The sequence below is a fragment of the Carassius auratus genome, chromosome 40 (genome assembly GCF_003368295.1).
Source record: "Carassius auratus strain Wakin chromosome 40, ASM336829v1, whole genome shotgun sequence".
Lineage (NCBI taxonomy): Eukaryota > Metazoa > Chordata > Actinopteri > Cypriniformes > Cyprinidae > Carassius > Carassius auratus.
This window is the reverse complement of record NC_039282.1, coordinates 18,097,426-18,122,749: the sequence shown is the minus strand read 5'-3', so window position 1 is coordinate 18,122,749 and position 25,324 is coordinate 18,097,426. Positions and strand designations below refer to the sequence as shown.

General features: G+C 34.8%; 2 protein-coding genes across 3 annotated transcripts in view; one reads left to right on the top strand and one right to left on the bottom strand.

Annotated features, from left to right (window-relative positions):
- Positions 1-18,704, top strand: part of LOC113058753 (collagen alpha-4(IV) chain-like) — a 28,452-nt gene extending 9,748 nt beyond the window's left edge. For both annotated transcript variants that reach the window (XM_026226942.1, XM_026226941.1), the window contains exons 5-49: positions 1,240-1,374; positions 1,449-1,493; positions 1,684-1,800; positions 1,967-2,035; positions 2,221-2,256; positions 2,388-2,450; positions 2,656-2,691; positions 2,917-2,958; positions 3,035-3,115; positions 3,224-3,268; positions 3,381-3,443; positions 3,615-3,659; positions 3,775-3,828; positions 3,935-3,995; positions 4,297-4,401; positions 4,536-4,625; positions 5,302-5,364; positions 5,782-5,787; positions 5,941-6,030; positions 6,965-7,125; positions 7,235-7,307; positions 7,589-7,695; positions 8,010-8,193; positions 8,418-8,486; positions 9,125-9,232; positions 9,380-9,598; positions 9,712-9,873; positions 9,947-10,114; positions 10,944-11,087; positions 11,204-11,311; positions 11,403-11,584; positions 11,809-11,872; positions 12,199-12,273; positions 12,390-12,497; positions 12,604-12,711; positions 12,814-12,885; positions 12,988-13,116; positions 13,401-13,508; positions 13,685-13,840; positions 14,268-14,375; positions 14,461-14,601; positions 15,634-15,750; positions 15,941-16,120; positions 16,907-17,193; positions 17,890-18,704. In XM_026226942.1, the coding sequence (XP_026082727.1) occupies positions 1,240-1,374; positions 1,449-1,493; positions 1,684-1,800; positions 1,967-2,035; positions 2,221-2,256; positions 2,388-2,450; positions 2,656-2,691; positions 2,917-2,958; positions 3,035-3,115; positions 3,224-3,268; positions 3,381-3,443; positions 3,615-3,659; positions 3,775-3,828; positions 3,935-3,995; positions 4,297-4,401; positions 4,536-4,625; positions 5,302-5,364; positions 5,782-5,787; positions 5,941-6,030; positions 6,965-7,125; positions 7,235-7,307; positions 7,589-7,695; positions 8,010-8,193; positions 8,418-8,486; positions 9,125-9,232; positions 9,380-9,598; positions 9,712-9,873; positions 9,947-10,114; positions 10,944-11,087; positions 11,204-11,311; positions 11,403-11,584; positions 11,809-11,872; positions 12,199-12,273; positions 12,390-12,497; positions 12,604-12,711; positions 12,814-12,885; positions 12,988-13,116; positions 13,401-13,508; positions 13,685-13,840; positions 14,268-14,375; positions 14,461-14,601; positions 15,634-15,750; positions 15,941-16,120; positions 16,907-17,193; positions 17,890-18,141 (4,836 nt within the window). In that variant the 3' untranslated portion in view covers positions 18,142-18,704. The remainder of the gene's footprint in view (positions 1-1,239; positions 1,375-1,448; positions 1,494-1,683; positions 1,801-1,966; positions 2,036-2,220; positions 2,257-2,387; positions 2,451-2,655; positions 2,692-2,916; positions 2,959-3,034; positions 3,116-3,223; positions 3,269-3,380; positions 3,444-3,614; positions 3,660-3,774; positions 3,829-3,934; positions 3,996-4,296; positions 4,402-4,535; positions 4,626-5,301; positions 5,365-5,781; positions 5,788-5,940; positions 6,031-6,964; positions 7,126-7,234; positions 7,308-7,588; positions 7,696-8,009; positions 8,194-8,417; positions 8,487-9,124; positions 9,233-9,379; positions 9,599-9,711; positions 9,874-9,946; positions 10,115-10,943; positions 11,088-11,203; positions 11,312-11,402; positions 11,585-11,808; positions 11,873-12,198; positions 12,274-12,389; positions 12,498-12,603; positions 12,712-12,813; positions 12,886-12,987; positions 13,117-13,400; positions 13,509-13,684; positions 13,841-14,267; positions 14,376-14,460; positions 14,602-15,633; positions 15,751-15,940; positions 16,121-16,906; positions 17,194-17,889) is intronic.
- A 1,977-nt stretch (positions 18,705-20,681) lies between these two features.
- On the bottom strand, positions 20,682-24,946 carry LOC113058752 (rhomboid-related protein 4-like). The gene is made up of 8 exons (XM_026226940.1): positions 24,791-24,946; positions 23,761-23,913; positions 23,341-23,620; positions 22,873-23,005; positions 22,644-22,732; positions 21,937-21,993; positions 21,533-21,733; positions 20,682-21,120 (listed from the first exon to the last, which is right to left on the bottom strand). The coding sequence occupies exons 1-8, from the start codon at positions 24,791-24,793 to the stop codon at positions 21,026-21,028; spliced, it is 1,011 nt and encodes a 336-aa protein (XP_026082725.1). The 5' UTR covers positions 24,794-24,946; the 3' UTR covers positions 20,682-21,025.
- Positions 24,947-25,324: the final 378 nt, after the last annotated feature.

Here is a 25,324-nt window from a genome sequence, read left to right as displayed (position 1 = left end):
AATATGTTTTTTTTTTTAAAGAAGGAAAGTTATATTTTTATTTACAGTGCAATAAATCATTGATTTAATTTGATTGATAACTGGTCTAAAGTGACAGTAAAGATATTTACTGTATAATGTTATTAAAAAAAAACTACATAAAAAAACTGTTCTTCTGAATTCTCTACACGCGGTTTCCAAAGAATATTAAGCAGCAAATCAGCATATTAGAATGATTTCTGAAGTATCATGTGACCCTGAAGACTGAAGCAATGATGCTGAAAATTCAGCTTTACATCACAGGAATAAATTACATTTGAAATATTATAATTGGTGATACTTTGGATAGATTATTGTCTGCTAAATTATTAAATGTAAATGTAATTCCATTAGAAAACAGTTTCATTTAAAAAAATATATATATATTTTTAGCTCTATTTATGATCAAATAAATGAAGTTTTGAAAAAAAATCTTTTACTATGATGTTGCTTAATGTTTTACATTCTATTTTTAAAAAGTATGCAGTAGGTAATTACCTAGTGTTAAAAAATTTCACGTTTGCAACTGAACTTTTTTGAGGATTTTTGCTGTGTGAGTATAAACACTGCTAAATCCTAATGTTCCACTGCTGTTCCCATCTCTGTGTGTGTGTGTGTGTGTGTGTGTGTGTGCGTGTGTGTGTGTGCGTGTGTGTGTTCTTAGTTCCCATCAGTGTGTTGTTTCAGTCAGTTATTCTAAATAGTTAGTCACTCATGAAATTTACAAATTCATTCTCACCAAGTGTATATAGTCTTATTTTTTCATTTTTTGCCTCCATTTTTTAAACGAATATATAATTTTATAGCACTAATTAGATGCGATACAATCAGTTGTTTTTATGTAGTACACGCAATTATAGACAATTACATACAAAAATATACAACACAGCTACTGACCAGTCACACTCAGAACACTTAAGAAAGCACTTAAAATAAATGTCAATTCACTCTGAAACAATATGAGAGCACTTGACATCAATGACCAATCACAATCAAGCTAAGAGCAGTATCTGATGAAACACAACAGCACTGTTAATGTAATATGTTCTTGATGTTTTGTCACACCCTTGTGGTTATTTCGTAAAAATACATTACACTTCAAAAGTTTGGGGTCAGTAAGATTTTAAGTTTGTACCTTTTTTTTCTGAGTGTGTTGAGTTGGATGGAGTATTACTATAATGTCATTATATTAAAATTCAACATCACCTTCATTTTTTCTAGGGGAATCCTGGTGTGTTAGGTCAGCAGGGCCCACAGGGGCCTCGGGGTTTGCCTGGCCCCCGAGGACTTAATGGTGAAAAGGGTCGAAGTGGACCCGTAGGATTGCCTGGGGTCTCCGGCCCGAAAGGAGACCAGGTATATATTCATCCATACACAATTCTTATTAAATGTAATACAAGGACCTCGATTCAAGCACTCTTTTGTATTAGGGATTTCAAGGAGAAAAAGGCCATGCTGCATTAGATGGAGTGCCTGTAAGTGACATTCTGCATACAATATTCAACAACAGAAATGCTCTGTGTAATGAGTGATTAGTATGAAATATATATGTGTATGTGCATATATATATATATGTATGTATGTATATATATAAAGCATGTGTGAAATGTATTTTTTTTTTTTTATTGTAAATTATATCATAATATATGAAATGATATCTTCCAGGGTCATCCAGGGCCTGGTGGTTCTCCTGGGTTTCCAGGGAAGGATGGCTGTAATGGAGCCAGAGGGAAATTAGGGTTGAATGGTGAGATAGGACGACCCGGGCTCCCAGGAGCCAAGGTATGAGAAACTTTACAGGCATTTTTTTCTTCACACGCAATTAATCTACAATATTAATTGTATTTCATATTATTTGTATTTTATCTTCTGTGTTGACTGGGTTCAATTTGTGTGTTCATTGCCGCAGTAAATGACGTCCATGACACTTTTTTATTTCTTGTTTCAGGGACTACCTGGGTTAAAAGGAGCCAAAGGAGACACGTCTACAAGTTTAACTTTCATTCCTGGTACACCTGTAAGTGTAATGCCAGAAATTAAGTTTATGTGTTTATATTTTATTACTGCTGACTAAAATTCTGCATGCAGTCCAGAGGATGAGCAGTGCTGTTTCATATAAAAGCAAACACAGCTGATTTCCTAAACAGTGAAATGTTTTTGTAATTTTTTTATGCTCAACAATTCTGTTAACCTCATTCACAGGGTGATGATGGACTTTCTGGAATCTCTGGACCACACGTATGTACTGGGTGCAAAAAAATAGTTATTTTATGAGTTGTAATGCATTACTTTAGTGTGATCTTTACTAGCGCAGTTTTATTGCTTAGTTAGGCTTGTTTGTGTGTGTCTGTGTTTGCATTTGCAAAAAGGGACTGAAAGGTTTATGTGGCCCAGGAGGTCCTCCAGGAAAAATGGGACCTGATGGATTTATGGTGAGAAAAGCATTTACTCTTCAAAAGAGCACCATTTTTGATTCATTCATACTATTATGACAAGTTTTTTTGTGGATTATCACATTTCTGAGACTTTTTATGCAGTTTTGGCATAAAAGTTTAAATGTTATGGCAAAAAAAATATCTTTATGTATATATTAATATATATTTAATTTAATGTCTACTTCTTCTTGTATTATTGTAGGGTTTACAAGGATTATCAGGTCGAAGAGGCCCACCGGTGAGTTTTGCATGTACTACCCTGAATTTTAAGATTCTCTATCTAAAGTTTACAGTTTATATGCTTGAAAACCTGGTTTTTAAGTACAGCAGCGGCCCTAGATTTCTTCACATTTTTTCATTTGCACTCCTGCTTCTGCTTCACTTCTGCTACCTGTGCATGATATGAAGCCGTTTAGATTATTATAAATGTTCTTGGATGATATTTTGTTCTGTTTCTCCATAGGGAGACCCAGGAAGGTTACTACCAGGACCGAAAGGAGATGAGGTAACACGCATGACAGTATTAGCTTTCCATCATACATGAATTTGTGTTTAACAACATCGTCTTGATTCTCTTACAGGGCGACCACGGTCCTCAGGGTGAACCAGGTCCATTTGAATATGTGGAGCCTAACCCAGAAGACTGTGTAAAAGGCGATAAGGTAATACTTGCATATGTGAAATGAGTTTTCAGTAGTTGAGGTTTTATAAGGATGCCAGGCAGCTTCCAAGAACTAAATGATGGTGGAATATTATAACTTTTTTCATAGGGGAAAAAAGGACCGAGAGGAATTTGTGGGGTACCTGGGCCAGAGGTGAGTATTGCGGTATATTTATTTGAATCTATCAGTTTATCAAGCCCTGATATGTGATCTGTGTTAGTTGAAGCTCGTTAATGTGGTTTAACATTCATCTATGTGTTTTCAGGGTTGTGAAGGGCCTCCAGGAGAAGAAGGACAGAAAGGCATAATTGGGCTCTCTGGTCCCAGAGTAAGAATCTTCACTAGTTTCCATATTAATTGAGTCACTACAAACCAACACCACAATTCAGCCGAACATAACACCTCAAATCAACAATAAAGACTATAAACCATGTAATAGTAAAAAGCAATTTTGAAAGCAAGCCAGAAAATTATTTTTTCAAATTTTTTTAAACAATAGGGCCTTCCTGGATGTCCAGGCAGAAGAAGCTCTCCAGGACCTAAAGTACACTTCATAATCCTTCACAATTATTATTAATAATGACTTATGTATTTTGAAATGAATGGTTCGTTGAATTAAACTGCATGTCAATTCTGATGTTATGTTTTTACATATACAGGGTCCATGTGGGGATATTGGTCTTCCTGGTCTATGTGGCATCCAAGGGCCAAAGGTCAGACACAGATTCTGACTAATCAGAGTTTTAACTCTTTTAGAAAGAGTTGCCTTCGGTATATTGTAATTTGTCTGCTGAAACTGCAACTGTGAATATGTAACAGGGCTGCTCAGGTGACCCCGGACCTAAAGGAAACCCAGAGTGCTATTACAACCATGTGATAGGTAATGGAGTTGAGATTAGAACAAATACATGTGAAATGTACTGTACGGTATGTGGTTAGGTACAGTATTTAGCATGAAGAGCGTTTCACTTCACTTAAATTAGCTAGAATGCTTTATATTGAGAGTTTCAGATGAGGCAGGTCTGCTTGGGTTTTTGATATATCTTTTTTATACATCATTATATTTTATATATTAAATGTATAATATGCATTTAGATTATACAAGATCATTTTAAAATGTATATATGATATTTAATTTAAAAAGTATTCAATTGTGTGTATTTATTTTATGTGTGCTGTAGGACCACCTGGAGATCGTGGGCTTCCTTGTGCAGCGGGACTTCCTGGGGATAGAGGGATGCCGGGTATACCTGGACCCCCTGGTGATTCAGGAGCATGTATAACAGGTGTGAATTATCTTAAATATTATCTTTGTTGTATGTTATTTATATATTGTAAATCATAAGTGTTGTCTTAGACGTCTTAGTGTGCGTTTTTCTTTCTTTTCTCGATTCTCTTTCTAACACTGCTCCGCTTTTAGGTCCAGAGGGTGAATGTGGTCTGCCAGGTCTTAATGGACTCAAAGGAGAAAAAGGTGACCCAGGAAACCTATGCGGGTCACTCTTAAATGGTAATATTTCAGATTATTTGTTTGCTTGCCAAAATATTTAATTTTAATAGACATTCTAATGATTTTAAAGACGTATTATATTATTTGTGTGACTGACATGTTAAGGCCAGTAATAAAAAAAAATATATATTATTATTTTTTTCTTGTTTTGAACTGACAGTACTTTTTTATTACAGTTTTTTGGATTTAATCATCTGAAAAATTACATCATTTTTGGGATTTGAGGGACACTAAAGCTGTAGGTCTTTGTGGATTTATTAATAATCGTATTTAAAGTTTCAGTAGTTTTGTCCAAAATAGGATAAGTAGGCATGTTAGGGGTAGGAATTACCAGAGGCCCCACAATACAATATTATTGTGATTTTAAATATATTGGGATATTCTGCAATATATTTTGTCATTCTGCATTTGTTTCAGGATTCTTTGATTAATAAAAAGTTCAAAAGAACAGTATTTATTTGAAATATAAATCTTTTTTAACATTATAAATGTTTTTTGTTGTTGTTGCATTTAATCAATCCATTCTTTAATAAATAAATTAATAAAAAACTTTTTTACTGTAGTGTACTATTTTCTAATTCTTTCAATTTAAATGTAAAAACAAAAAAGATAGAAGAAGATATTTTTTTATGGTTTTGTAATATAATTTATTAACATACAATCTCTTTTCCTCTAGGGGAACCTGGAAAACCGGGCTGCCCTGGACCCAAAGGACAATGTGGAAATCCTGGGAATTCTGGTGAGTAGATGTGGATTTTTCCCCCCTTCAAATTGTTACATTTTCTATTTTCTGTCTGAATCAGCCCTGACGAATTGTCAAATTGAAACTATCTGTACAAACCTGTATAAAATGCACGCATGTTCCAATAATGCTTTTGTTAACTTTTTTAATTGCCTTTCATTGAGATGTCTTTTGAAATATTTTGCCCTTTTTATTTAATTTGTTCTTAATATAAATAAAACACTAACCTATGTCTCAATTTGTTGACATTATTGATAATGTACATAAGTGTGCATCAACACTGAAGTTATTGTATGCCCTTCAAAAACATTTCATCCTTATTTTTTGTTTGCCTGTTTGCATGTTGTCTTTTGTGTGTATGTCCATCCTGTTACGGTGTGATCATTTGTCTCGTCGTGTCTTTCGAGTGAACAGTTTGTGGTGAGCACAATTTTTAGACTGTCACATGCTACATAAATTAAACATGTAACATCATACCTTAAATATGTAAGACATGCAACTTTGAGAGTAACACTATCATTCTTAAGAAATACAACTAATACACTGTGATGAGAGTTTGGGTCTGTGATACAGGTTACTACTGCCTGACTGGTGAACGTGGAGAAACTGGACAGGGTGGATATAGAGGACCTCCTGGATTAAAAGGTGTTCAGGGAAGAAAAGGTGAGTTTTTATAATAAGAATACTTAAAAAAAATGCATTATGGTTTCCACACTAATATTAATCAATTGTTTTAAAAGTTTGATGATAATAATAATAATAAATATTTCTTGAGCAGCAAATCAGCATATTAGAATGATTTCTGAAGGATCATGTGACACTGAATTTAGCTTTGCATCACAGGAATGAATTACATTTTAAAATCTATCAAAATTAAAAAACTAAACAAAAAATATTATTTTAAATTGTAATGATACTTCACAATACTGAAATAAATGCAGCATAAGAGACATATTACAAACACATGAAAAAAAAAAATCTTACCCTAAACATTTTTAAACAATAAAGTTTTGATATATTTATGGTAGGAAATTTACAAAATATCTTAATGGAACATGATATTTACTTAGTATCCTAATGATTTTTGGCATTTAAAAAAATCTATATCTATAATTTTCACCATACAATGTTTTTTTTGGCTATTGCCAAAATATATACAGTATATATTTTGTTTTATTTTGTCAAACGTTACTATAAAGGTTTTGCTTAAAATATTAGATTTTTTTTTATATTTTGTTATGTAATGTCATATTGATCCTAATTGTCCAAACTTTTTTCTACTTTTTGGTGCCACTTTTGTAGTGTACATAATGTACTATACTGTGTATTACTGTCTATACTTTATCTCATGAATTTTTTAAACATGTATCTCATTTGTAGATGAAAGCATTATCAAGTTAGCCAAAATCTTTTAATGATTGAACAGAGGAAGGTCTTATATTGTGCTGTCCATGGTGCTGAATATTTTTCATTTTTTTGTCCCAACTATAACGTTGTGTGTAGTGTATATTAGTGTCCATTAGGAGACAGCAAAGGGTGCATCTTTTCTAACCCAAGTATAAGCACATGCACTTATGTTCTTTGTGTTTCCTGTCAGGTCCTGATGGGGGATGTGCATGTGACCCACTTGGTGATTTACCAGGAGATCCGGGCCCTCCAGGCCCTCCTGGTGTCCCTGGTTGTCCTGGGAAAACAGGCTGTCAGGGTCCTCCTGGCGATGTTGGACCCACTGGAAAGATGGGTTTGAGAGGTGTAACTGTACGTAAACGTGGTTGAAATAAATGTAGAATTCTTTTTTTTTTTTTTTGTATGGTACTTGTGTATGTGTGTGTACTTATTTTTGTTTGTGTCTGTTGTTGTTTCTCAGGGTCCCAGAGGCTTCATAGGTGTCAGAGGGGCTAAAGGAGAGAAAGGAGATGTGATGATGATGTGCAGAAAGGGTGAAACATATTTGCCCTTAATAGATTATTTTAATTTCGTTTTTAAGACTCACAATGGTCTAACATCTAAGTATAAGTTTGATACTATAACACAGAATTAACTGTTATGGTAAATGCCTGCTAATTCAACTATAATGCAGTTTCTTTATCCCCAAGCATTGTCAGAATTTGTATATTTCTTCTCTTTTTCTTAAGTTATCTATCAAATCTCTCATCTTTATTTTACGTACAAACTGATATGCAGTTATAAGAACTTAAGACATTTTTGCATTATGTTAAAGGGGATAAAGGTGATGCAGGATCTGTTGGATCATGTGGAAAACCAGGATGTAGTGGGAGGGAAGGAGCTGATGGGAAGATTGGTGCCCCTGGAGATCCTGGACCTATGGTAAGACATTTAAACAATTATGAAATTATATATATATATATATATATATATATATATATATATATATATATATATATATATATATATATATATATTATATAGAAGCTGTGGGTAAAATTTAGTGGCTGACCTAAGTATCAGTCAACATTGAAAATTTTAAATTAATGAATAAATAAATCCTGTAATACTCAATGACATGTTATTGGACAGGTCATTGTTGAACCTTCCCTTTAGGATGGTTTAAGATGATTTATATTAACAATAATTTGCTGTCATTAATTAGTTTCTTTAAAAAAAACTAAAATCCTTCCCAGGGAGATTGTATTGTTGGTCCACCGGGTGACAGGGGGTGTCCAGGGGCTGCTGGTGTGAGGGGTGTAAGAGGTCCAGCTGGTCTTCCTGGCCCGAATATGATGGGGTCAGTTGGGCGACGGGGGCAACAAGGGTGCCAAGGACCTCAAGGCCAGACGGGACCTCCTGGTCCTAAAGGCGTTCAAGGTAAGAGTCACAAAGCTGAGTAAGGTTTATACTTTATGATAAATTGATATCCAGCCACTATTTCAGCTCTGTACAGTTATACAATATGTTGAAAACCAGCGTCAGTATGAAGGATGTTGAAATCTGTTAATGATGAGTAATGCACACTACCATTCAAAAGTCGGCAATAATTTCTTTAAAAATAAAATAAAACTAAGCACATCTCAAATTGTTTTGTTTGGTAGGTGATACACTGCCCTGTGGACCTGGCATACGTGGAGCCCCTGGTTGCAAAGGGATGGCTGGTTGTAAAGGTAAATATATATTGAAATATTTTTTGTATGAAAGCGTGAGACCTCTCTCAGATTGGTTGAAAAAAAGACACAACTGAAAGAATAAGAGTAGAGTACCTTAGAAGTGTACATTTACCTCAAAGTCTTTTACAAATTGTATTATATTTTACATACTTTTGCTCATTGCGTGCCAATTTTAATTCTAGATCTAGTTTGATTAATTATAGATTGCACTTTTGTGGTTATAACTTGGTAAACTATATAATCAGTAGATTAAAATGTGGATATTTTATTGATGGTAATAAAATTAATTGAAAACGATGAAATGGACATTTAGAAATGTACAAAATAAACTTAGTTTAGAGAAATAAGAGAAATTAGAGAAATAGTTGTAAATTTGAAATCAATATGGTCTTTATTTCTTAACTTCCAAATGTATTCTACATTTCAAGATCATCCTTTATGCAGTTGATGTTTTGTTGCAAAATGTATGTTGAACTAATGAAGTAAATCTTTTTTTGACTAAATTCCTCTTTCTCTTAAACTACAAATATATGAATTGAAAGGGGACCAATTCTTAAAGTAGAAATATCATGACACTGATGATAGAGTAGTTATAGGATACTGCGTATGACCAAAACCTTCATGTTTTCTTCCAGGTGAGAAAGGTAAGCTTGGAAATCCAGGATGCATCGGACAGAATGGACCATGTGGTCCCAAGGGAGAGATTGGAGACCCTGGTGACTGTAGGGTAACAGGTCTTACAGGTAGAGCATACAAGGTTTTATTCTATTCAGCATGCATTTATTAATTATTCTGCACCTGCATGATATATCCTCACTATCAACTCGACTAGAGCGCATTAAGTTAGAAAGTATTACAAAAATCTAATATCCCTGTTATCTCATCTGCAGGTCCAGTTGGATGTTCAGGAGATCCTGGTGACACTGGCCCAGATGGCCAGAGTGTTTGTGGCTCTCCTGGCACACCTGGCAATCGTGGATGCCAGGGTCTGAAAGGGTGTTCTGGCGACTGTATTACAGGGGCTCCAGGACCAAAAGGGCCTTCTGGAATTCAGGGATGTCAGGGCCCTAAAGGTGTCCCTGGACCTACTGGACCAAATGGATTGCAAGGTACCACACTGAGACACTGAGAGTTGAGTAATATCTGGAAAACAGAAATAATGGTTGAAAATATCTGAAAATATCCTAGTAAATACTAGTAAATATTTTTTTTTTTTCTGCAGGTGCATGTGGAGTTCCTGGTTTTCCTGGTAGAAAAGGGGAAAACGGAATAGATGGTACACCAGGAGCCCCTGGTTGCCCAGGTGGGAGACCAGAGCACTGTGACAAAGGACAAGCTGGTCCACCTGGTAATACAGGACCACCAGGCTTCACTGGACCAAGAGGTGAGTAGAGACCACTGTATGAACAGAGGCTTGTTAAGATTATTCTCATAATTATGCCACTTTTCTGTGTTAGGGTGCCCTGGAGAGAAAGGATCGCCCGGGGAGCCAGGATCTTCATGCATTGGAGCCAAAGGACAATGTGGTATGCTTGGTACCCCGGGCAATCAAGGATGTGCAGGCCTTCAGGGACCTCCAGGATTCGAAGGGGACTGTGGAAACCCTGGATGCCCTGGACCAAAGGGTAAAGAATCTTTCCACAGGTCTGATGAGCGGCTCTTCATTCAATAAATGTGATCTGTCATGTGACATTTAAACAAATTGCATAACTGTGTTTTGCAACATTTTGCTTAACTGGAAAAAAGTACAGTTAAGATGGATGTTACCGTCAATGCTAGTTTTTAGTTTTACATTTTTGAAAGAAGTCTCTTATGGTCAATATCACATTTATTTAATACAAAATACAGTAATATTGTGAAATATTATTACAATAAAAATTGTTTATTTTAATTTCATTTATAATTGAATTTCATTTATTTAGTCATTTATTCCTCTGATGCAATGCTGTATTAGCCATTACTCCAGTCTTCAATGTCACATGATCTTTCAGAAATTATTCTAATATGCTGATTTGCAGATCAAGAAATATTTCATATTATTATCAAAATGTCAAAAACAGTTGCTGAATATTTTTGAGGAAATATTTTTGGATTTGTGGATTTTTTTTTCATATAAAATTGAAGCATTCTTGCTGAATAAAAGCATTAATTTGTTAATATCAAAAATGATAATTATTACTAATGATATTGATATTAAATTTCATTATTATTGTGTTAATATTAATAGTTAATAAATTACATATGTATATGTATATGTATATATAAACTTTTGAGCAAAGTACTGCATACTGTTTATATTTATGTGGACATTAGTTTCAACATTAAAATATTTTATTTCTTTTTTTGAAGTGTGTTATATCAAATTCCCATTTAAATGTACAGTATGTACATTATAACTATTTAGAAATAGATATAAAGAGGTTTTCTCAGTTTTCATGTGGTATTGCAACTCAGGTTTGCCTGGATGTCCTGGTCAAGATGGCTGTCCTGGCAACAAAGGGAGGACTGGCCCTTTAGGGCCTCCTGGACCGAAAGGCATCAGGGGTTTCAGTGGATATGCAGGTTGCCCAGGGGTAAACGGAACCAAGGGCCAGAAAGGTACTTTAAAACACTATAAAATGCTATATTGTCATGCTTTAGGTCAGTTCTAATGTGATGATGGCAGTTAAATGTATTAAATATACATGTTCTTAAATGTTTCTTGTATTTCACAGGATGCATTGGACCTCCAGGACCTCTGGGAGACATAACTCCAGTGCTATTGAAAGGCCAGGTAGGGCCACCTGGACCTGGTGGAGAGAATGGTTTCTGTGGAGAAAGGGGTAAATCCATAACAGATACTCAAATCCTATAACGGTTTTTAACCTTGGGAGAGAAAAAAAAACTTCACCAGTTCTTGTGGTTTACTTGCAGGTAATAAGGGGGACCCAGGTCCGCCTGGACAACCTGGGTGTGCGGGACATAATGGACCTCCTGGGTCTGAATGTGGCCAGTGTGGACCGGCAGGCATTCCTGGGCTGTGCGGTGTGCCTGGTGCACGTGGGCAGCGTGGGCCAAAGGGAATTGTGGGATTCCCAGGTGATAATGGTGATCAGGTGAGTGGAAGGTCTTTTTTTAAATATGAATCTTTTTGTCAAATTATTTGAATTTTGTTGTTGCTTTGATTGTCCTGACAGATATATATATATATATATATATATATATATATATATATATATATATATATATATATATGTATGTATGTATGTATATCTGTAGGTAAACAGGGCTAATGTAAATGAACTATATGTAAATCGTAGTCATTAAAGTTTCTTTGTAGGGTGATCCTGGATTGTGTGGTCTGCCAGGAACCCCTGGTTTCCCTGGGTTTGATGGTCCTAAAGGTAAAATACAATGCTTGAAACCTTGCATACTCAAACCAACACAACCCTTCAAAATGTTTCTTATCACTATCAATGTTGAAAACTGTTTTGCGGCTTAATATTTGAGTAAACCATGCTAATTTTTTAAAGTTTAAAAGAACCCCATTTATTTAAAATATAGAATCTTTTGTAACAAAGTAGGAGTTTTTACTGTCATACTGACCCCAAACCTCTGAACAGTGTATGTGTACATATTCCAACATATGACCCATTATATTCAATCTGCACATTCAACTCTCCTTTGAAGTTTTATTTATTGAAAAACCTCCTTGTACTGTCTTGTATAGGTGACAGAGGTGAATCTATTTGTGAGCCAGGACTAATAGGTGAGATAGGGCCATGTGGAGACAGAGGCGTGTCAGGTAGTGTTCATCCTATTGTCCTCTTTCGTTCATGTACTTTAATATATATTTCTATAATACAGTAATGCATGGGGAAACTGATAGAGCTGTAGAAACATTCTCTTTCTTCACAATAGCTCCTCCTGGTGGTGAAGGAGACTGCGGTGACCCTGGCCCACAAGGGCCTAGGGGATGCTCTGGTCCACCTGGGCCACCTGGAAACAATGGCCTGACTGGACCTCCAGGTAAAATACCCATTGTTAAATGAGTACATCAGGCTCTAAATTAACACATGCACATAGCTGTGAATGAACATCTTAAACCTATATTAATGCACCTTATGCTTTTCAGGAGTCGTTGGGCCCCCAGGTCCTTGTGGAAGACATGGTCCAGAAGGTCCCCCTGGATGTCCAGGTCCCCCGGGCCCTAAGGGAAACCCAGGAAGGATTGGCCTTAGAGGTTTGAATACTTATGCTATGTTCAAATAAACTGATGCTGACACAAATTTTAAAACTAGAACAATCATATATACATTTTAAACTAAAAAAAAAACATATTCAGGACCTCCGGGGCCCCCAGGACTCCATGGACTGGACGGCCTGGAGGGGTACAACGGTGAAAAGGGGTGTCGAGGTGAGATTCATTCGCAATTTGTTTGTGCTGTCAGAAGTTGGTTTTGATATTGCCAGCTTGAAAACATCCTTGTCATTCCCTCTCTCTTTCATTGTCCTTCAGGACAGGGTATAAACGGTTGTAGGGGCAATAAAGGGCTGACCGGAGACAAGGGCACTCCAGGAGACCCAGGGTTGCGAGGCCCATCACAAACAGGTGTTCGAGGTCCCAATGGAAAGTGTGGGTGCCAAGGTACATAACTCATAATCCTATTCAATTCATAATTTCTAATAGTGACGATTGCTGTATGACTGTACAGGAGGCTTCCCTTTCAGTTTCATAAAAATGCGGCAATGAAATATATACCAACTGAACATTTTTGAATGGTAGTGCATTTTGTTTCTATGATACTGTTGGCTAATTTCAATGTCTTAACAAGCAGAATTGTAGATTGTAAATCAGGCATCACAATCACATTTTCATGATCTACTTTAATCCACACTGCCTTGTCTTTCAACTTTTCTTGTTTTTAATAGGAGACCCTGGTCCAATGGGTCCTCCAGGCTGTCGTGGTCCAGAATGTAAGACTCCTAAACATGGACCTTGTGGAGAACGGGGTTGTGCTGGGCCAGATGGACCTCCAGGTGTGTGTGGACATTTGGAGGCACAAATGTTGCGTACGAATAGAATTTGAGGTCTAAGTTGGATAGCACTGATACAAATCAGGAAGACAAACTGTAATGTGCCTATGTAGGCTACGTGTTTATAAATAGAATTGTGTATTACTGTATGTTTATGGTGAATGTTTTGCTGTTTGCAGGGCTCAAGGGAGAGCAAGGAGAGGCAGGCTGTGTGTTCACAGTGAACGGGGATTGTGGTGACCCAGGTTGTAAAGGAGACCCAGGGTGTAAAGGAGAAAGAGGATCGTGTGGGCTCAGTGGCCTCCCAGGGTGCGAAGGACTAAAAGGTCCAAAAGGTAAAGGAAACAGCTTTTATTAAAAGTTTGGCTTATGAGAAATGTTTTGGGGCCACTGCATTAGCTTTTCACTAAGCTGCTGGTAATAGTAATAGGAGTGGTGTCATTTTCTAGTTCACAGAATGTGAATATCAAGTCTGTACCTTTAAGATTCAGCACATGCTGTTCAGCTCATTCTAACACATCTAATTCAATAAGCATGGTCAGCATCTACTGTATTACCATGATCCTGAACAGTCAAAAACTGTGTGCTTCCCTACTACCAATGCACACCTGTTACCTGTTGTCTCATTCACCAAATGTCCTAATATACCATACAAGAGCACCACACAATGGACAAATATATAATTGCATGAAAAAGGCTCCTGCAGCCACTTTAAGTTCACAGTTGTGTCATTCGGATTGTTCTATTATTATTATTCCACAGGTGAAAGAGGACAATGTGGACTTATGGGCCTTCCAGGACTCCCTGGCACCAGAGGCGATTGTGGACCCCGAGGACTCTGTGGTCCAAAAGGAGACATAGGGGACCCAGGTCATTGAAGCTTTCAGATCCTCAAGCTGACCATCTTATGAATCAGAAAAGTTATGATTTATACCTTATATCTTTCTATGTGTAGGGCTTAAAGGAGACCCTGGGACTGTCATAATTCCCCCTACTCCTTGTCCCCTTCTTCCGGGTCCTCCTGGTGCTCCTGGTGCACCTGGCCCGGTTGGTGAAGCTGGTGAACATGGACCTAATGGTACTGAGGGTCCAAATGGTACAGTTCAATTTAATCCCAGCATGTTTATTTTCATAAGATGATGAAACATTTCCCATTCTTGGCAGAGGTGTTATTGTTAACTAAATTCAAAATCACTGAAATTGATTAAATTAAAATAAAATGTAAATATTAGATGAAAACCATAAATTTATAGATTATAAGATTATTGAAATACTTTTTACTATAAATACTTTTTTTATTATTTGTGAAAATGATTAGCCCTTTTTAAGTGATTTGTTTTCAGTGAAAATAAGTTTCAGTGAATTAAAAATGTATTAAAGCTATATATACAGTGTATATATATATATATATATATATATATATATATATATATATATATATATATATATATATATATATATATATATATATATATATATATGTCACTAAAATTAATATAGGAAAGAATTAATATATATATATATATATATATATATATATATATATATATATATATATATATATATATATATAAATTTATATAAAGATTTCACTTCTACATTTAGTAACATTTTGGTAGGCTACTATGAGATGGATGAACTAAATTTAATATAATTCAAATGGGCTACCTGTTGTTTTTATGGTATATCAAAAAGTGTATATTTTTAAATGTATTATATTATATTTTTGGTACATTTTATCAGTATTTAACATACTTTTAAAACTAAAATTAAAATAGGAAAAATATGCAATATGAAAAAATGTAAGAAAAAATTAGTTTTACAGAGAGAGAGAAAGAGAGAGAGAAAAAATATATTTGGTTTTCAAAAAGGTACATCTGAAAAATGGGAGGTCTTCTTATAATCAGGGTCGTCTTATATTTGGGTCAATATGGTAATACCAAAATAACACTACTTCTTCAATGCCAAGACTGCTATTAAAATAATGTGTGTATATAATAAGTAATAAAGTGTGTGTGTATACATTGATGTCAGAATCTTAATGTTTGAACGTGCAGAAGTGCAAAAGAGGGTAAGTAAATGAGCAGAATTGTTTGTGTTTGGATGAACACTGCCTATTTTTGCTCAGGTATTAAGGGACAAAAAGGAGATTCTGGGATTTCTGGACCTACTGGGCCAGAAGGACCACAGGGACTATCTGGAAACCCTGGAGAGATCGGCGAGAAAGGAGCAAAAGGATCTCAGGGTGTGTTTTTGTATATTGTTAACAACTTACAGTAATTATTGTCTCAACTGTGCGTGCCACTGCTGTATCCTTTTTCCTCCTGCCATCATTCATCCACTACATTTACATTCATTTATTTAGCAGATGTTTTTGTCCAGAGCGACTCACATCGACCCAACCATTTGTCCATAAATTTATTTTTCCATGCCAGGACCACAAGGATCAGTTGGTGATGAGGGTCCTCCTGGACCGTCTTCCTCTGGCTTCCTTTTGGTGATACACAGCCAGTCTGAGATTGTGCCCACTTGTCCTTCGGGTCTAGCAGAGTTATGGAACGGCTACAGTCTACTATATCTGGAGGCTCAGGAAAGAGCACACATACAAGACCTGGGTATGTGGCTAATAAACACAATCACACTCAAAAGCAGCTATGATTCCATAAAATGCTGTCTAGGTAAAGCTCACTAGGTTTTGAAACAGAGCTATAATAACCAGTTATTTTAGTATCATTGAAATACTATTATTTTTATTTGTTTTATTTCATATCATTAATTTTTTTTTTCATAACTTCAGTTAATGTTTTAGTTATTTGTTGTCATTTCTTTATATAAATAAATATATATATATATATATATATATATATATATATATATATATATATATGTGTGTGTGTGTGTGTGTGTGTGTCAATTATTATTTTTTATTTTTTTTTGTGTGGATTAAATGAAAAAAAAAAATTCTTACTAGTTAAATCAACTGGTGATTTTTTTAAAATTTATTATTATTATTTAATTTTATTTCAGTTAATGTTTATTTCATGTAATGAAAATGTTTTTGAGAATATCTTGTGGGACTTTAAAAAAATATATATTGTAATTAGTTTAGTAATTTTTAAGTGTTTTTTGTCATTTTATTTATTTTAAATATTTCTATTTTTGTTTTAATTAATTTTTATTTCAGTTTTAATTTTAGTTTTTTTAGTGCATCAAGTTAAACTAAATGAAAATGAGAAGTGTTGCTTTGGCAATAGCTGAAATATAAAAACATCATATTTATTTCAGTCAACAATAAAACTTTCAGTTTAGAGTTTTAGTTAATTATAATAACCCTGATAACAATACAATACACAATACAGATAACAATAATGTTCAAACGTGTTTTTGTGTGTTTTCACCAGGCCAAGCAGGTTCCTGTTTACGTATGTTCAGCACACTACCATTCTCCTGCTGTAATATGAATGGATGTGATTATGCCAGCCGCAACGACAAATCTTATTGGCTGTCTACAAACGCCTCAATTCCCTCGAATTCCACCCTGAGGGGGATGGAAATTCAACCACACATCAGCAGGTGTGTGGTGTGTGAGGTGTCATCGCCAGCCATTACATTACACAGTCAAGACGGGAATACACCAGAGTGTCCATTCAATTGGAGAACACTCTGGGTCGGATATTCATTTCTTATGGTAAGGGAAGAGAAGTACGACTCATCATATTTTTTAGGCATTTAGATGCATTCCTAATGCCTTAAATTACCTAATTTTGGTGAAGTAAATTTCTTTATACTAATACATTTAAATAAAGAAAACATTTGGTGTTAAAATGTATATTTAAAAAGACATTTGGTTAAACATGAACCATTCAAGATTTATTATGCTAGCATAGCTAGTTTTTATGTTTGCAGCACGCTGATATCATTTTCAGTCAGAATAAACTATAAGCATTAGTCTATGTACAGTATGTAAGAAAATTAATACTTTCAGTAAAAACATGAAAAACATGAATCATTTTACAGAACCTAATCCTGGAAAAGAAAAGAAAAAGAACTGTTTCCACACAAAATATTAGGCTGTTTTCAACACTGATCTTTTTTTTTAATGAAAAAATGTTTAGTAATGTTAAGAATTGTTTCTAGACAAATCAGCGTTTTAGAATGATTTCTGTGTCACTGAAGACTGGAGAAATCATGCTGAAATTCAGCTTTGTATCACAGAAATAAATTACATAGCATAATATTTTAAAATGGAAAACAGTTATTTTAAATTGTAAAAACATTTCACAATATTGCATGTTTTGATATTCAATGTTATGTTTTGATGGTACTGTGTATCTCTTTACATTTTGAGCAATTAACATGATGCAACTTTATTTCTTCGTTCCAGCATACAGGATCAGGGGACGAGGGAGGGGGACCGTCTCTGGCATCAACAGGAAGCTGTTTGCAGGAATTCCACAGTCAGCCGTTTGTGGAGTGCCAAGGTCCGCTTGGCACGTGCCAATATTCCCCCACCTTTTACAGTTTCTGGCTGACTAGAGTGAACATGGAGCCCTTTAATTCTGATCCTTACAGTACTGTTCTCACTGAAGAGAACCAGCTCGATAGCATCAGCACATGCAGCGTCTGCGTGACTTAAAACAGTCTCTTGTGTTTTCTAAAAAAAAAGACTGCACTGAGAATGCACATCCATAGGTCACTGGAGTGGAAGTGATTGAGATGCTTTTGGTCACTTATTTTGGAGACGATAAAAAGGACATAATCTGTGACCATTTTTGTTCAACTACAAGCTGTGAACTTTTTCCTTCACCGGATTTGTTCCCACATAGCTCAGTCTAACATTACTTTCTTTATGTCTTCCCATTTTTATTACATGTTGGTTCTTGCAAAAACCAAGACCGTTTGCACAAATCTCAGTACACCAATGTTCATTTTCTCTTTAGTTCCTTGTATAAGCAAGTATTATGTTTGTGCACATCAAAACATTATCAACACTATATTGTAATGCTAGTTTAGCTCTATGGTACCATTTTATAGCCAAACAAAGCAGGAATACTGAACCTTGAGAACAAAACTCACATGATCCAGTCAAATCTAATAGAACTGTCTGCTAGCTGCAGATAACTAAATTGCTATTGCTGTCAGTGTACAGTAAATGCAGTTTTTTTCTGTATAGATATTAACAAATTAATGAATTTCTTTGATCATTTTTAAAGATTTTTTCATGCAGATTTTGCTCCTGGTTCAGGGAAACAGCTGCTTGGTTTGAAAGTGGCTTCTGTGTGTGCTGTGCTTTAAATATTGCTACATTATTAACAATAGACAATTGATATTTTGCCTGCATTTTGCCTAACCCCTTTACTGTTTAACTTTTTTAACTGAATTAAGGAACTATAGGAAACCAAGACAACATTTTTTTAGCTGTTGGTTTGTAAAACAAGGAAAATTTAGTCATTCGAGAGATACATCTCAAGCAATGTTATCAGTATGTCCATTAAGAAAATTAACAGTGGATTTACTCTAAATAAAACCAAAGAATCATGGTTATTCTAGTTACAAATTAGCCATGATTTTGCTACATGAACCATAGTTTAACTATGGTATTTGTCGTAAAACTGTGGTCATAAAAATGAAAATAAAACATGGTTACTACACTTCTATTATAATCAAATCAGTTACTTTTTTTAAGTACTGTTTATACTATAAAAATAGTTCTTCTTACTTCTGGTGTTCTGAAAGGTCTGTTGCCAGTCCCATTCTTCATTATTGGACACTGTTTAGTTTATATATATGTCTAAACTAACACAAACTATTAAATGTAACTAACACCTTCAGTATTTTACAGTCCATGTAAGGGGTCCTAAGCAGTTTTTGTTCTGAACATGATATATTCTTTTGTATGTACATAAGATTGCACTGTTGACAGAACAGCTTTATATTTTTACGAAATGTCAATAGTATTTATTTAGCCAGAGATATTTTATTTTGGTTCTATCTTGGATGGAAATTAAAAATTTAAGAGTGAATGAAAAACATTCCTTTATAAAATAAGTTATTCTTTTAGTCTAATTTTGTGGTAAGAAATGAAATTCACTGTTTGGGGATGTTTTAATGTCTTGATTACTGTACTGTTATGCCTGAGCGTGGATGCACACATAAGGATAACACAGATTGTTAAAACTCTTTCCCAATAAGTTTGATCTTGTTCAGTGTCACGTGCATTTTTACATTTTAACAATCAGGTTCAACATACTGTGTATTAAATGTCTAATAAAGTGTGATATTTGTATAACGCGCAATAATACCATGGTAAAAAGAATATAAACTCACCCAACTGAGACACCTAAAAAAAACTGCATTGAGTTTCACATCACTACATCATTTATTGTTTTTACTCTGTTTTTTTTTTTTTTATACAGTATTCTTGAGTTTTAGGAGCACTTTATATAAAGTACACTCACTAGTGGTACAGTGGTGGAAGTTCATATATATCATTATTTCTAAAACCTTCAGATTTTTGGCAAGAATACACTGGTAATTGAATGTCCCTTCAGCACTTTCCATTAAATCGGTAACACTTTATAACAAGGTTCTTTAGTTAACATGAACTAAGCATGAACAACACTTCTACCGCATCTATTAATATCAGTTATGTTAATTTCAACATTTACAAATGCATTATTAAAATCAAAAGTTGTGCTTGTTAACAATAACAATGGACAATTGTATTTTCATTAACAAAGATTAATAGATGTTGTAATAAAAGTATTGTTCATTGTTTGTTCATGTTAGTTAATACATAAATGGAACCTTATTGTAAAGTGTTACCATTATTAAATCTTCTATAAACCACTTCTGTGCCTTTGATATAGTTAGTCATTTAAGTATAGGTGAAAACATGAGAAATATTTTGTAACATTATATGTATCTTTACTGTCAGTTTTCATTAATTTAAAGCATTTTTGCCAAGTAATGTTTTTTATTTTATGTGAATAGAAGTGTACTGTGAATGTACTATGAAAATGGATTATTATGCATCTAAATTCTCTCTTACACAGTGATTTGAATAATACATGTAAACTGAATTTAATTATATATTTGTAATTACAATCATCTTTAATGTTTACTAAATATTTTATGTGATGGAACAAATGGAAAACCAGCAAGAACGCACCATAATAAGAATGATTTATGTTTATTTACAACAATATACTTAAGAAACAAAGTATAGGTCACACATAAAGGCACATCCACAACCATTGTTCATGGATATTCAATTTATAAATGTTCAACTTTTGACGTTAATGCAAAGAGAAGCATTTACAGCAAGAACAAATGTGCATACAAACGTGTGCAATGAGAAATACAGCCAACAGTCTTTGAAACCTCACACTGGTGACATCATAAAATATATTAGGTGACACATCCAGTCCACAGAATCTTCTCCGCTAGCTTGAATTGGCTGTTTAGTGCTCTCTTTGATGTGAACAATCTAGTAGTATTATCATTATGTGTTACGTTCTTCAATTGTTCAGCTGTCTAAATCTATGAAGTCGTCGCCAGCGGATCTCTTCAGGAGTTGGGTTAGACTGGGTATATGTCCCATGAATAGGAATACCTACAAAACAAAAATAACAATGTTACACATTGTAAAATCTAGTACTGTAAAAAAGAAAAAAAATTAAAGGAACAGTTCTCCTGGAGTTGTGTGGATTACTTTTGGATTATTGTGATGTTTTTATCAGCTGTTTGGAGTCTTATTTTGACGGCACCCATTCACTGCAGAGGATCCATTGATGAGCAAGTGATGTAATGCCCCATTTCTCCAAATTTGTTCCCATGAAGAATCAAACTCTTTTAAATCTTTGATAGTAATCAAAGAATGTTGTTCATATTTTACGTTTAAATATCTATTGCTGTTTTGCTCTATGTATGTACAAATAAAACAAAAATATAATAATTTTCTTTACAAAATTATTTATGAAAAAGCCTTCTTTTTTTTAAGAAACTGGCCATTTTGACCACCTAACCTCTGTCGTTCAGGCTGGCTCTGACAGCTGCTGCATACTGTTCCTCTTCTGACAGTCCTGCTGTATAGGGATGCTGGGATGGTGCAGAGGGCATTGCTGTGTCATATGGCTCCCTGTAGTGGGCGCCATACTGCCTGTGAATAAATGACTGCTGTTCATAATGGGGGTTCGGAGGATACGGCATGCCATATCCACTGTATCCTGTGAACACAGACATACACATTATAGATCATGAGGATGTCCACAGACTGATGCTACAATGGTCTAGTTAACAATCCCTAAATCACTCGATCTTTATTGGTTCTCAGAGCCATCTCTAGGACAGTAGAAATTTTAAATCAGGTTGCAGTCTTTATAACTAAATGAATATTTCCATGTAAAACAAAAAGAGCAAAACTGTTTACCTGATGAGTTGAAGTATGTTTGTTGCCTTCCATAATGTCCATCAGAGGCCATAAAGCCTGAAATTACATAGTCATGGCTGTTTATGTGGCAGGATGCATTCATTCCTGAATTAAAAGTTTATGTTTTTGAAAGTCTCTTATGCTTCTATTTTAATTTAAAAATGTATTGCGTTGATACAAAGCTGAATTTTCAGCATCATTACTCCGGGCTTCTGTGTCACGTGATACTTCAGAAATAATTTTAATATGCTGATTTTCTGCTCTAGAAACATATTTTTTATTCTATCAGTGTTGAAAACAGTTAATGTGTTTGTGCAAACCGTGACTCTGAAAGTTCAAAAGAACAACATTTATTTGAAATATAAATCTTTTGTAGCATATTTATAAATTTTTAACTAATTTATAAACATTATAAATATTGTTACTGTCACTGTCATAAAAGCATTAATTTACTTAAATTACTGAAATGAACTTATTGAAAGGCACTGTATAAGCATATTAACATAGTGCAGTTACAAAGAGGTCAAACACACTTATAAAATAAATAGTGGTCAACCGATATATCGGCCGATATTTGGCATTTGAAAAAAATCATATCTGCTTTATATCGGCTATCGGCCTCCTGCTTTCCAAGATATCAGCATCGGCTATCAAAAAACACATATCAGTCAACCACTAAAAATAAACACTGAAAATGTTGTGTTTACCTGCAAAGGTTTTCATGAGAGTCTTTAGTGGTCCATTAGTGTAGAGCAGACCAACCAGAATCCCAGCCAGGTGTCCGACAAATGACGTCCTGCAAGAGATGTGTGAATGTCTGTTAATACAAACTGTGAATCAGGTCTTAGGCCTACTACAAATAAAATAATAATAATAATAATAATAATAATAATAATAAAATTACACTAGCATCTTTGAAATGTGTTTCATGCTTACCCAGGGTTCATGATATGGATGAGGACCAACTCTACCCAGCAGGCGTAGCGATTAGCAATGAGCAGCCCCATGATGTATGTGGCCCCTCCTGGATGATAATGATTATTCACCACCTTCAGCCCAAACAGAACACCTGAAATGAATCAATAAATCAACAGCTTCAATCATTATTTCTTAGTAGACATATATGAATCAGTCCGCTCCATATTTTATTCTTACCACCAACTTTTGTAATGTTACAATAGATTTCTATTTTAAATAAATGCTGTTCTTTCATCAAAGAATCAACAACTTGACAATAAAAAAAAAAAGTTTCTTGTATAAAAATCTGCAGAATTAGAATGATTTCTGAGACTAATGATGCTGAAAATTCAGCTTTGCATCACAGGAATAAATTATATTTAAATATATATTATAATAGAAAACAATAATTTTAAAGCATATGCAATCCATCCTGATCCATCACACCCGAGAAGCCCACTGCACACTGTAAACTATATGAGGAGTCTTCTGTCATGTGTGTCAGTCCTGTCTCCAGGAGCAGGTACACCAATCCGGTGAGTAGAGAGAAGACAGACAGCAGATACGCAAACCAGGCGCCTCCCAGTTTCCTCTCCAGCTGAATGCCCTTCCAAAGGAGAGAGGCCATGTTGAAGTATAAGTGCATGTCGTCAACATGGTGAAACGGTGACAGCAGCAGACGACTCCAGTCTCTGTGCCAGTATGCCTCTTGAACACTCAAACACGTCTGCAAAACAGAAACAGACAATCCAGAAAACCCTTTAAGAACTTTCTACAACTTGCCTTTACCTTGCCTTTACTCAATTGACTCGCTACTAGCAGATGTGACCCATTTTTGGTGTTGAAGTTTGTTATAATAACATGTACCTGTAGGAGGGGTTTGGCAGGAAACAGGAACAAATAGACGTTCAGACCCAGCGCTGCAAGAGTGACAGGTGGGATGTTGTCGATTCCCAGCTGGAAAACCTGACAGGCCAGTAGGAGCAGGCCAAGATTGGATCCCCTTTGTCTATTGCGCATCTAAAAAACACAGTAGAGTATTAGCATCTAAAATACACAATCACCATCATCTTCAAACACACACAGAGGCAGGGTTTTATCAAAAGTATTATAAAAGTTTGTTTACATTTCTTGACAGACTACTTTTCGCTCATTAATATTGTGGATTTACTTAAGAATCATTCCAATGTACAATTATTACGCATGATTGACATCTGACTAGCCAATTGCTGGTGATATTGGGGGAGGGGCATTTCTATTCTTGAGAGCGTCTGATAGGACTAAAATGTAGAGAGGATGAGTCATTAATATTTGATCATGAAAATGTTTACATTTTAAGTGTATTTATTCAATTTGTCAAAAAATATTTTGGCAAATAGTTAGCACCAAAGCTAACATATAGACTAACGTTTTTTTCATAGGGTAATTAAATGCAGTTCAATTCAACAATGTTGGAATTGGGTTTTACATCATAACAAGAATTATTTTGTTTCATTTGGCAATAAAACTATCAAGCATGGACGGTAAGTAGTGCACACAATAGCCTTTAAGAAAAAAAAATTATCAAAACGAGAAATCTATCTCTTTCTTTATAGAAAAAATAAATAATGATAATATATTATCCATACTAAACTGTCAATTAAAGAGAATTTTCTGGTTAACATCATGCATGCACTGTCAAACTCAATTACACACATTGCTTGTAGTTTTCAAATAAGCCTGAAGGGACTTGATTAGCTGGATCAGGTGTGTTTAATTAGGGTTGAAAGGTAAAGTCTGCAGGGCTGTGGCCCTCCTGGAACTGAGTTCGACGCCCCACCATTTAAGGCTCTTTATTTTTAAGTGTAATTTACTAATCTAGAAAAGCAAAATTACTGTGTAGGTTTTTATCACTTACCATAATATCTGAATAACAGCTTCTGTTTGGAATCGTAGACGCTCCATGGATGTTGGTGTAGTATGAGTAAAGGGAAAGTTCCCGAGTCCTATCAACAGGACACGCCAGATTTCACTTTCGTTTCTGGTTTCATGTTTAGTTTCGTCAGGTGGTTAACACGGAAGTGATGCAATGTGGGCTTCTGGTCGCGTGACCTCATCGCTGCTGACGTTTGTAGTTTTTTCGAGAAGTGAACCGTATGACCTTTCCATACATTTTAACTGGCTAATAATTCCACGAATACAGTCCACGTGATGACTAATGCATAAGAAATAGGCCCCATGTTATGTTGTGGAACCTATTATATATAATAGGATAAAAGTATTATTTATCGTAAAAATAACCTAGAATGTACCGTATGGCTATTTTAACACAACATTTATTATAACAGCAAATGCCTCATCCAAAGCTATGTGAGGAAAAGGAAAAAAATCAATGTAATGTTTAAGCTCAGGTTATACATAAAACAATAAGCACTATATTGCAACCTATTCA